This window comes from Bos mutus, chromosome 10 (assembly GCF_027580195.1).
Source record: "Bos mutus isolate GX-2022 chromosome 10, NWIPB_WYAK_1.1, whole genome shotgun sequence".
Taxonomy (NCBI): Eukaryota; Metazoa; Chordata; class Mammalia; order Artiodactyla; family Bovidae; genus Bos; species Bos mutus.
In genome coordinates this window covers 10956314-10969423 of record NC_091626.1, presented here as the reverse complement: position 1 = coordinate 10969423, position 13110 = coordinate 10956314, and the positions used below count along the sequence as shown (strand labels likewise).

Here is a 13110-nt window from a genome sequence, read left to right as displayed (position 1 = left end):
GTTGACTCATTGGGAAAGACTCTGATGCTGGGAGGGATTGAGGGCAGGAGGAGAAGGGGACGACAGAGGATGAGATGGCTGGATGGCATCACTGACTCGATGGACGTGAGTCTGGGTGAACTCCCGGAGTTGGTGATGGACAGGAAGGCCTGGCGTGGTGCGATTCATGGGGTCGCAAAGAGTCGGAGATGACTGAGCGACTGATCTGATCTGATATTTGTAAAAATTATTTGAGCTCTACATTCAGATTTGGTCGTTTTAGCACTTCATTCTTACATCCATTTTAAAAGCCGACTCACGGGAAAAGACCCTGATGCTGGGAAAGATTGAAGGCAAAAGGAGAAGGGTGTGGCAGAGGATAAGATGGTTAGATAGCATCATCAACTCAGTGAACAGGATTTTGAGAAAATTGTGGGAGATAGTGAAAGTTGCTCAGTCATGTCCAACTCGTTGCCACCTCGTGGACTATACAGTTCATGGAATTCTCCAGAATACTGGCGATTTGCCTGCCATGTGGGAAATCTGGGTTCAATCCCTGGGTTGGGAAGATCCTCTGGAGAAGGGAAAGGCTACCCACTCCAGTATTCTGGCCTGGAGAATTCCATGGACTATACAGTCCATGGGGTTGCAAAGAGTCAGACTCCACTGAGTGACTTTCACTTTCACTTTCTGGGAGATAGTGGAGGACAGAGAAGCCTGGCCTGCTGCAGTCCATAGGGTCACCAAGAGGTGGACATGAGTTAGGCACTGAACAACAGTGCTGCCCTCATAAAATGAATTTGAAAAGTGTTCCCAGTTTTTTTGTTTTTTGGAAAAGTTTGTAAAGGATTGATATTAATTTTTCTTTGAACGTTTGGTTGAATTTACCAGTGAAGTTGTCTGGTTCTGGACTTGTTTGTTGGGATGATTTTGATCAGTAATTCAGTCTCTTCGTTGTTTCTTCAAATCTTATTGAGTTTTAAGAGTTCTTTTTATGTTCTATATAGATATAGTTTATTTATCAAATACATTCCTTACAAGTATTTTCTCCAGTTCATGGCTCCAAGTTTCAATTTTTAACTATGAATGCTTCTTATAAAGAACAGATATTTGTATCATGATGGAAGTCCAGTTTATTGAATTTTTTCTTTTATGTATTGTGATTTTGGTGTCATATTTAAGAAGTATTCGCCTAACCCAGTCACAAAAATATTCTCATATGTTTTCTTCTAAAAATTGTTATTTTGGGTTCACATCTAAGCCTACAACATTTTTGTTAAGTGGAAGATATGAATAAAAATTTGTTTTTTATTTAAAAGAAAAAGAACAGAAACATAAGACTGAAAAGACTAGCAGATTTTCTCAGGATGCTGTGTTTCAGTGTTTACTGCCCTTACTGGGTTTGTGCTTTCTTATGTTTGTGAGTGTGTGTCTGTCTGGGGACTTTCCTCACTTCTTAGTTCATCTGTGCATTTAAAGATACTTTTGAATCAAAATTAACATGCCTCAGATTGGCTGTCATTGGCTATGATACTGCCACTGTGCAAAGCTAAAGATACTTTGAAAGATGTATTTTAACAGTCATTTTGTAGATGGTTTCTCAGGGTTTATAGGCCAGTTCTACATTGTTGAGACCAGTTTTCAAGATTTGAAACAAAAAATGTATTTTGTTTCTCTTTATTAAAAAAAAAAAAGGAATGGTGATGGTCATTGTAGGAGTATATATTCTCTTTCCATTACAGAAGTATAACATTTCTACCTTCTGTGTTAAAAATACTTTTCTGACTTGGGGAATCTGGGTGGAGGGTAAAGGGAATTCTTTGTACTGTTTTTTTAACTTTTCTGTAATTCTAAAATTTTCTAAAGAAATTTAAAAAACCTTTTTGCAGTTTTAACTTTAGAAACCTAATTACTATTTTTAATTCTGAGTTTTAAACAACTAAGCTAGAAACTTTTAGAATGTAGTCCATTTACAAATGAAGACTACCTGTAGTGTATTTGATTTCTCATTTCAATTCACTGTAATTGCTTTTATCTTCTTCTAACTTTTAAAATATTTTCTGTCTTTGCCATTTTGCTTTGGCATTTTTCATGGAGAAGGAAATGGCAACCTACTCTTGCCTGCAAAATCCGATGGACGATGGATGGAGGAACGTGGTAGGCTACAGTCCATGGGGTTGCAGAGTCTCACACGACTGAGCAACTTCCCTTTCTAGCTATTTTATTTTGGTCTGCATTCCAAGAATGAACTCTGTACTGACGTAAAGTGTATCTTTAAAGGGACTTGAACTAGACAGAATCAAGCCCAAGTAAGATATGGGAAAGGCTATTTGATAAGCATCTAGCAGTTTAGATCAGGCATGGCAGATAAATACCTATCACATTCTGTTCTTTTTTCATCCGTTGCAGATGTTGCTCAATGATCACAGCACTCTTTTCTTCCTTGAATTTTTCTCCACAAAAGGTTTAATTAATAGCTGTCTGAAAGTGAAAGTTGCTCAGTCGTGTCCAACTCTGCAACCCCATGGAGTATACAGTCCATGGAATTCTCCAGGCCAGAATACTGGAGTGGATAGCTTTTCCCTTCTCCAGGGGATCTTCCCTACCCAGGCATCGACCCAGGTCTCCTGCATTGCAGGCAGATCGTTTACCAGCTAAGCCACAAGGGAAACCATGAATACTGGAGTGGGTAGCGTATCCCTTCTCCAGCGGATCTTCCCAACCCAGAAATTGAACCAGGGTCTTCTGCTTTGCAGGCAGATTCTTTATCAACTGAGCTATCAGGGAAGCCGATAAAGTGAAAGTCACTCAGTCGTGTCCGACTTGGCAACCCCATGGACTATACAGTCCATGGAATTCTCCAGGCCCGAATAGTGGAGTGGGTAGCCTTTCCCTTCTCCAGGGGATCTTCCCAACTCAGGGATCAAACCAAGGTCTCCCGCGTTGCAGGCAGATTCTTTACCAGCTGAGCCACAAGGGAAGCCCAATAGCTATCTACTGTCAGTTGATTAGAGGTGGCAAAATGACAAGGTGTCTGTTTTACATCTCTGATTTAGAATATCATTTTTGTGAGAAACATCTGGAATACCTATACTTTCAATTACTGAACTATTCGGTCTGTTATAAAGTAACATAATCATAATTTTGGAAGCCTGACTACTTAAGAGTCACCTTAATCGTTGTTTCTTATCACTTAAATTTTCACGTATTTATGAAGCCAGTTGATCTGCTTGTGTTTATAGAATATTCGCCAAGTATAATGTATTTTTAAAAAATCTGTACACTTGTATATCACATCTTTGACCTTTACTTGGGTGACATTTTTCATAATGTTATTTACTTTTCTTATGTTTTCCTTCCATTTTTAAGGAGTGGACCTACCCTATGAGACGAGAGATGCAGGTATGACAACCTCCTTGTTTATTCCAGCCAACCTGTATTACTGTTACTATCATTATTAAATAATTTAACCTAATTTCACAAAGGATTTGAGCCCTATTGACTCATAATCTGTATGTTCATCACTGAGTATTTTAAATACTCATATTAACTTTTAACATGTTAAAAGTTAATTGTGGCTCTTAAAAAGATGGGAGATGAAATTTCTTAGAATCATTGAAATAGTTACATATGTATGTGTTTAATGAGTCACTTTGGTTTTCTTCATCTGAAAAATTGGGCACAGTATTTGTATTATTTCTGAAAGCAGTTTGCTTTCTGTGTTTGTGTAGTTTAGATAAACTCTGGAGAGTAGACTGTAAAGCATATCACCGTTTTGACTTAATTGTTTACATTTGTGTCTGATTTCCAGTCAACTTCAGTTAATTTAGTGAAATTCTCCAGAAGATTGAGTTGAATACTCACACTATGTGGAGGAGGAAATGGCAACCCACTCTAGTATTCTTGCCTGGAGAATCCCATGAACAAGGGAGCCTGGAAGGTTACAGTCCATGGGGTCGCAAAGTGTCAGACATGACTTAGCAATTATAAAGATACAGAAAACGAACTAGTGGTTACCAAAGGAGAGAGAAAAGTGTGGTGGGACAAATTAGGTGTATGGGATTAAGAGATTAAAAACACCTATGTATAAAATAGCAACAAGTTTTTATTGTATCAGATAAAGAATTATAGCTATTACTGTATAATAACATTTAATGGAGTATAATCTGCAAAAATACTGAATCACTATGCTATACACCTGAAACTAGTATAATATTGTAAATCTACTATACTGAAATTAAAAATTTTTTAATTTTAAATAAAGAATAAGCAGGTGAATTTTTCACAGGGAATTGATAAAGACTATTTTCTGGATGGTACAAACCAACATTTAATAAAGGGAATTTATGGAAAAAAAATACAGTATGGAATGAATGAATTAGTGATAGCTTGACATTGTACAGGAGGCAGTGATCAAGACCATCCCCAAGAAAAAGAAATAGAAAAAGGCAAAATGGTTGTCTGAGGAGGTCTTACAAATAGCTGAGAAAAGAAGAGAAGCTAAAGGCAAAGGAGAAAAAGAAAGATATACCCATTTGAATACAGAGTTACAAAGAATAGCAAGGAGAGATAAGAAAGCCTTCCTCAGTGATCAGTGTAAAGAAATAGAGGAAAACAATAGAATGGGAAAGACTAAGGTCTCTTCAAGAAAATAAGAGATACCAAGGGAATATTTCATGCAAAGATGGGCAAAGTTGGGCACAATTACCGGGGTCCAGCCCCGGTTGGGTCCAGGGATTCCCTCGGGAGGACGGCGTTGGCGATTAAAAGGATAGATAAAAGGAGAAAGATCAGAGGCTTAATATAACTGGTTTACGCGGAAAGCCAATAAAACCTGTGACACCAGGCTTGCACTGACCATGGAGGCCATAGGCGCCCTCTCGAATAGCAGAAGGTACCCCACCTTAGGCACCTTCTGGAGTGGGTCTTAGAAGCCCGGGCAAATAAATGGTCTCAGAGGGCCCCCACGCTCCCAATTATTTGTCCTGAAGGAAGAACAGAGAAGAAAATGAGAGAAAAGGAAGCAAGAAAGAACGACACGGGGAGACCAAGCTTTGAGCAAGGCGCGTAGCTTTATTTTCAAAGGGAGCTTATATACCTTAAATTGTGCATAGAGGATAATAGGGGGTGTAAAATCATGCAAAGTCAGCAGTCTTTGATCCTTATTGAGACCAAGTTTTCTTTTCTGCAGACTTATCGTATACAAATGGTTTAGGTGATTTACATCATCTTCTGGCCAGAAGGCCTGTTAACATTTTATGACTCTGATAAAGGCTTGTCAACCATAAGACTTATTTTCTCTAAGAGTAATTATTTTAAAGTTTGGCGCTATCCTCTGAAGGCGTTAGATAAAGTTGCATTCCTGTAGGGCAGAGGTGCAGTGGGTTTACAACAAGGAAAGAATTTATTACCTTAAGGGTCTAAAGTTGTTAGCACCAAGGCCACTACTTACATTTTTCTATATACCAACTATATTAATTAATACACTTTTAAGGATACAATACAGGGGATTTGGAAACTTGGCAGCAAGCATTGGCTCAACAATGAAATCTTCTACTAGTTCTATTCTAACAATTTCTAACTCTCCGAGAGGCTCTATACTATTTGAATATCTTAAGCTTCCCATGCCTCTCAAGGTTGGGAGGCTGTAAACAATCATATTCGTAGTCCAGATAAACCTGTCAAGCAAGTTAGCCATCTGAGGGGTTTGAATTGAAACACTCCTATTATGCCCAGGAGGCTAATTAGCTAGAGCTCTAAGTTGATTTCCTTCAAAGAAAGGTGGTCAGGGATGGCCCCCCGTTAATGTCAGAGGAGTTGGTGAAAGTCGTAAAATAGTAAGACAGATTCTGGTTTTGGGGTAGACGCTTAGGCAGATCCAGGGGGGGCCCTCAAGCCCTGACTTGCCTTGCCCGTCAGGGCTCTCCTGCATGACCTTGTCATGGGTAGGAACTCCCGTGCTGGCTCCCGGCACACAGTAAAGGACAGAAATGGTATGGAACTAACAGAAGTAGAAAATATTAAGAAGAGGTGGCAAGAATACATAGAACTATACAAAAAAGATCTTCATGACCCAGATAACCACGATGGTGTGATCACTCAACCTAGAGTCAGACATCCTGAAGTCCAAAGTCAAGTGGGTCTTAGGAAGTATCACTGTGAACAAAGCTAGTGGAGGTGATGGAATTCCAGCTGAGCTATTTCAAATCCTAAAAGATGATTCCGTGAAAGTGCTGCAGTGAATATGCCAGCAAATTTGGAAAACTTAGCAGTGGCCACAGGACTGAAAACAGTCAGTTTTTATTCCAATCCCAAAGAAAGGCAATGCCAAAGAATGTTCAAACTACTGCACAATTGCACTCATCTCACAACGCTAGCAAAGTAATGCTCAAAATTCACCAAGCCAGGCTTCAACAGTATGTGAATGGTGAACTTCCAGATATTCAAGCTGGATTTAGAAAAGGCAGAGGAACCAGAGATCAAATTGCCAACACCCGCTGGATCTTCAAAAAAGCAAGAGAGTTCCAGAAAGACATTTACTTCTACTTTATTGACTATGCCAAAGCCTTTGACTGTGTGGATCACAACAAACTGAAAAATTATTAAAGAGATAAGTATACCAGACCAGTCAGGAAGCAACAGTTAGAACTGGACATGGAACAACAGACTGGTTCCAAATCATGAAAGGAGTACGTCAAGGCTATATATTGTCACCCTGCTTATTTAACTTCTATGCAGAGTGCATCATGCGAAATGCCGGGCTGGAGGAAGCACAAGCTGGAATCAAGATTGCTAGGAGAAATATCAATAACCTCAGATATGCAAATGACACCACCCTTATGGCAGAAAGCAGAGAAGAACTAAAGAGCCTCTTGATGAAAGTGAGAGTGAAAAAGTTGGCTTAAAGCTCAACATTCAGAAAACTAAGATCATGGCATCTGGTCCCATCACTTCATGGCAAGTATATGGGCAAGTAGTGAGAGACTTTATTTTGGGTGGCTCCAAAATCACTGCAGATGTTGACTGCCACTATGAAATTAAAAGACGCTTGCTCCTTGGAAGAAAAGCTATGACCAACCTAGACAGCATATTAAAAAGCAGAGACATTACTTTGCCAACAAAGGTCCGTCTAGTCAAAGCTATGGTTTTTCCAGTAGTCATGTATGGATATGAGAGTTGGACTATAAAGCAAGCTGAGCGCCAAAGAATTGATGTTTTTGAACTGTGGTGTTGGAGAAGACTCTTGAGAGTCCCTTGGATTGCAAGGAGATCCAACCAGTCCATCCTGAAGGAAAACAGTCCTAAATATTCATTGGAAGGACTGATGCTGAAGCTGAAACTCCAGTCCTTTGGCCTCCTTCTGTGAAGAAGTGACTCATTGGAAAAGACACTGATGTTGGGAAAGATTGAAGGTGGGAGGATAAGGGGACAACAGAGGATGAGATGGTTGGATGGCTTTACTGACTTGATGGACCTGAGTTTGAATAAGCTCCAGGACTTGGTGATAAACAAGGAAGCCTGGCATGCTGTAGTCCATGGGTCGCAAAGAGTTTGGCTACAACTGAGCAGCTGAACTGAACCTACATAGCGAAACTTTTTGTTTCGTTTTTCATCTCTGCCACTCCCAAGGTCAAGGAGTGTCTCTCCTCAGGAATTCCTTGACCTCTAAAAAACCTGTTTCTCTTAGTGAAAATTCACTTGTTAAAAATATGTGATTACCAATGAGGTATTTTATTTGGTGCTATGGGGAATGCAAATATGAGTAAAATTTAGTTTCTGCATACAAGAAGCTATGAAATCAAATCTATACACAAATAATTCTGATATCCCATAGAATTGAAGTATAAAATTGTGTTAGTATATAGGGTATGATATATCCCTACTGAAGAGTTTCTATATTGAATTCTCATAGAATAAATTTTAATTCATGGTTCAGATGTTATTTATTTAAATTGCTGAATCTTAAAAAATAAAAATAAATTGCTGAATCTTGTGCTACTTTTCATTTGATTGAATAAGATTTTGTGTAATTCTAAAAGGGTGATTTTTTTTAATACCTGTTTTATTTCTAGACTGTAGCAGAGAATAGAAGTAAAATTAGAGGTATTTTAGTAATCGAAAAGACAACAATACTAATTATACTAAAAGACAAAAGTACTGATTCTCAGACTGCTTATAAAAAAGCACTATGGAAGTTCAAATACCTGACTTTTCAGAATTAATTTAAATTTTAAATGTGTCATCATGTTATATAAAGCACATCTGCATTTCTCTTCCCAGTCATTTGCTCAGTGTTGCTAGAAAATTCTCCCTAAATAATAAACTTTTTAGCAAATTATTATAACAGCTATGAAAATACTTACATGGTACGTGTTTTGTATAGATTTAAATTGCTGGTGGTAAATAGCTCAATATTTTTTTCTAGGAAATTCTGCCTGGTTTGTTTTTAGGCCCATATTCTTCTGCCATGAAAAGCAAGGTAAGAACTTTAAATTAGATTCATCAATAGACCTTATTAACCAACTTTTTCGGGTGAGTTTTTGTAGTAGAAAGAGTTTTGTTTGAGGAAGGGCCACTGATATTGCATATTAGCAGTAATTGTGACTCTGGAGTACCTACTTCTTTTGAAATTTTAATGGACCAGTGATTCTCAAGTGTTTAACCACAAATCACAAGTGAGGTTTTATATTTTTATTTTCCTCATGAAATCCATGTGCTTAAAATACTTGCCCAAACTGACCTTTAATAATTTATTTACCTTCCAAGATACCTGGAATTGCTAATCTGGATATTGGACATCTGCAATTGCTAATCATAGTTTCTGAGAAATATGAGATGTAATTAAATCCCCAAATAAGATTATTTTACATATTAGTTAAAGGGTAAAATAGAATGTGCGTGATGAGCGTGTACAAATACATTCATAGAACCCACATATTTTAATTGAAGTGACTCAAATTTTATTTCTGTTTTTCCAAACTATGGAGATCTAGAACCTCCAGGTTGTAAAGTATTGTATTATATATCTAGGTGTCCTGTATATTTACACTGAAATGTATTTCTTTAGTTACACAATTGAAAGGGTAGATCTCATTCAGATATATGTATTAATAGCAGTGTTACCAATTCCTAGAGGATTCAGCCCTATGAATTATGGCAATGCTAATTCTCTTTGAATTATAATATAAAACATTATATCACAGATGTTTTCCCTAATACCCTGCCTATTTAGAAGTCGGTTTGATACCTGCATAGGTTTTTTTTAAAAACTTTAGAATTAAAAACTTTTTTGAAATAATTTGGTAATATTTATGAACTTTAGGTGATGGGACGTTTTGTTTTTTAAAGTTAATGTCATTCATTTTGAAACTGGAAAGCTTTTTGACTGTTGAGGCATATCTAAGAATAATAGTAGTAATTTGATGGCCTGCAACTAAGTTGAGAAGGTGGGATGTTGATAAAAATATATATCTAAATAAGTACTTAGAAAAGGATATGGTAGATAACTATAGACTTAAATGTGATCTACTTTGTAAAAACACAGTTATTGCCCAAATAATGTAATATTCACAAATACTGGGATTCAGAATGATTTTAGACTATTTGCTTTTGGTATTCTCACTGTGCTTTATAAATATATATATTATACTGTTTGTCATATTAATTTGTAAGTATTTGTTTACAGATACATTGTCTCAAAACCTCTTCCCTCCTAACTTCACCATGGTCTCATTAGATTGCAGAAAAGCTTCTATGGCAAAATTTGATTATTTCCCACCATAAATCATTATAGTTCAGCCCATATTTCTTTTCATATCATCTTAAACAGTAATAGCAGAAGAGTAATAGAAATAAAAAATCCTTAAGGAATAAGCTCTTTATAAACTCATTTAGTTTGGCCTTTTATTACATTCAAATACAGTTTTAATAAAAGGGACATATTTAGGGTCTTTGTAGGTAGTGAACTGTTTCTTTTTATAAAATTTTTTCTGTTTGTGAGATAAGGTTATAGTTTGCTTTGTATAAATAAAAGTCTGTTGAAAACGAAAAAAAAAATTTATGTGCTATTATATTTGGGTTCCGTCTTAAGGTTTGTTTTTACTTAGTAATCTAATGTGCCTTCCAAGTTTGTTAAAACAAACAGGTTTTATCCCTGATTATATATGTCTTCTTGTAGTTTCTCATATTCATAGAGTAGGTACGAAAAGTTCACATATCATAGATCAGTGATAGACAAGTGAATGAATATTGAATTCACTTTGGAGGTTCTATAAATGTGAATATGAAACATTGATTTATTATTAATCCTACCAAATTCTTAACCTCCTTTCCCCTGTCTCAGGATGTATTCAGGAAATACAAAGATAACTGAACTGTAATCTATGCCAGACATAGGAAATTTTGCTGCAAAAATTAACATTTAGAAACAACACTTTCTTGGCTTAGGCTGCTATAATAAAATACCATCGAGTGGATGGTCTCAGCCACAGACATTTATTTCTCACAGTTCTGGAGGCTGGGAAGTTTGAGATGAGGGCACCATCATGGTTAAGTTTTGGTGAGGGCCCTCTTCATGGTTTGCTGCCTTCTTGAGGTAGTCTCACATGGCAGAGGGATGAAGCTCTGATCCCTCTTCCTCTTGTAAGAGCACTAATTCCAGCATGGGTACTCCACCTCATAGCCTCATTTATATCTAATTACCTCCCAAAGGCCCCACAAACTAATATTACCTTGGAGGTTAGGGCTTCAACGTAGGAATTTTAGGGAGACACAAGCATTTGATCTGTAATAAGTAGAAATTATTCTTGAACTTTTTTATGCATTATTAGTATTACTGTTCTATTAATATAGAAAGGGAATTAAATATATAGGATTATAAACTGAAAATAGAAAACACAGGCTTATTAATAATTCTGATTCATCATGATTTGTTCATTCATTTCTTGAACATGTAATTATTGAACAACAACTGTGTTCCAGGCACTGCTTTACACATAGTTAGCATGAATCAGTGAACAAAGTCACTGATGGCATACATATTCTAACTATTTAAATAACATGTTGTCTGTAAATTTCACTGAAGCCTATGGTCACTTACAAATAAAAACTTAAGTTTTTAGAGTTATCATGTTAAATTTCTTTAAATATAGAGCCACAAAGCACCACAGAATACTTTGGAGTCGCCAGTTTTAACTTTAGGAGAATTTTTAAAACCTAGAAGTTAGTTTTTGTGAATTGTATAAATTAATTCTGGCTTAAAATAGAAAAAGTATCCTGGGAGATGCAGAGAGCAGTCTAGAGATTTGGGCTCCAGCACTGCTATTAACTAGGTCAGAAATGTTGAATAACTGTTTATGTTAGAGTAGTTCTCTCTAATAAATAAGAATTGTAACCAATATATATAACTGCCATTTACTAAAAAAACTTGCTATGTGTCCCAGCCACTATTCCAAAGATTATCTTATAGAATTCTCACAACTATTCAGTGAATAGGTAGTGTTTTCCTAGTTTTCACATGAGAAAATTGAGCCACAGTGCTCAGGTCATTAGCAGAGCTGGGATCTAGAGCTTGGACTCCATAGCTCATGACTCTGTACGTAGCCCATGCCTTTAACCACTATATAGTATTAAAAATAAATAATAAAGAGTATATAAATGTAAATTATAAATAAAGTATGTTATACATAATATAAAGGTCAAAGGGTTAATATATATAATGAAGGTAGAGTATTGTTTCCCAAATAAATTATCTTTAAGGTCATATCAAACTCTAAAATTATAGATATAAAATAATTCTATAAGCCTTTTGAGAACATGTAGTGTGTTTATCTTGAATCATTGAAATATTTTGCTGATGACTTTAAGCATGTTATTATGAAATTAGCTTTGATTCCCTGTATTTAAAGCTCAGATGTGGCTATACTAACTATAAAGTTGAGTCCTATGTATTTTCAGATCTCTATTACAGTAAGATGATGTTTTGTATTTCAAACTATTTCTCTTTTTTTTAATAGCTACCTATACTACAGAAACATGGAATAACTCATATAATATGTATACGACAAAATATTGAAGCAAACTTTATTAAACCCAACTTTCAACAATTATTTAGGTAAGAATTGTTGATATAACATAAAAATGTTATGGGTATCAAACATGTAATGTTTTTATTTTAAATTGATTTTATTATATTGGACTTCTGTATATATATGTTTTATAAAGATGGGTCATACAGTACATCATTTAAAGAATAAACTTCCCTTAAAATATTTTAAATAAGTAATTTATGCACATAATGTAGAATTCTAAATGTTCAAAAGAATGTATACTGAAAAGTAGTTTCCCTATTCCTGTCCTATAAATAGTCTATTCCCCTCACTACAAGTATCTATTGTTACTTCTTTTTGAGTATCTTTTTAGATTTATGTTACATATATATTCACAGATCAACTTAGGCTTTTTAAAAAAAATTATGTATTTAGGAGATTGCTTCATATTATTACTTAGCTACATTCTTCTTTTTTTTTTTTTCTTCATTGCATCTTCTGGCTGGTAGAACCTCAGTTCCCCGACCAACTGGGCCACATCAATGACAGCCTGGATACTAACCACTAGCCCACCAGAGAATTCCTGTGTTGTTCTTTTTAAGTAGACAGTAATCTATTGTATTACTCCACTAAAATCTATTCAAACTATCTCCTATTGTTAGACATTTAGATTGTTTCCAGACTATTGCTAATGTAGTGACTATCCCTCTATGTCATTTAATTCATATGTGAATATATCAGTAGGATAAATTTGTAGTAGAATGACTGGATTAAAGAATGTGAGCATTTAAATTTTAATAGATGTTACAAATTGCCCTCCATTGAGTTGCATCAGTTTGCATTCCCAGTGCAAAGAAAATGACAGTGACTCCTTCCTTGGTATCTCTCTCAGACAGAATTATAAAATATTTTTAATTTTTTCCAATCTTGTTCATTTGCTAGTTCATGTCTGACTTTTTGCAATCCATGGACTGTAGCACACCAGGCTCCCCTGTCCTCCACTGTCTATTGGAGTTCACTCAAATTCATGTCCATTGAGTCAGTGGTGCTATCTTAATCATCTAATCCTCTGCTGCCCCCTTGT

At 35.9% G+C, this 13110-nt stretch overlaps 1 protein-coding gene across 2 annotated transcripts in view; it reads left to right on the top strand.

The window, feature by feature from the left end:
* STYX (serine/threonine/tyrosine interacting protein) overlaps nucleotides 1–13110 on the top strand; it is a 53464-nt gene that overhangs the window by 12022 nt on the left and 28332 nt on the right. For both annotated transcript variants that reach the window (XM_070377275.1, XM_005899956.3), the window contains exons 2-4: nucleotides 3349–3381; nucleotides 8405–8458; nucleotides 11994–12091. In XM_070377275.1, the coding sequence (XP_070233376.1) occupies nucleotides 3349–3381; nucleotides 8405–8458; nucleotides 11994–12091 (185 nt within the window). The remainder of the gene's footprint in view (nucleotides 1–3348; nucleotides 3382–8404; nucleotides 8459–11993; nucleotides 12092–13110) is intronic.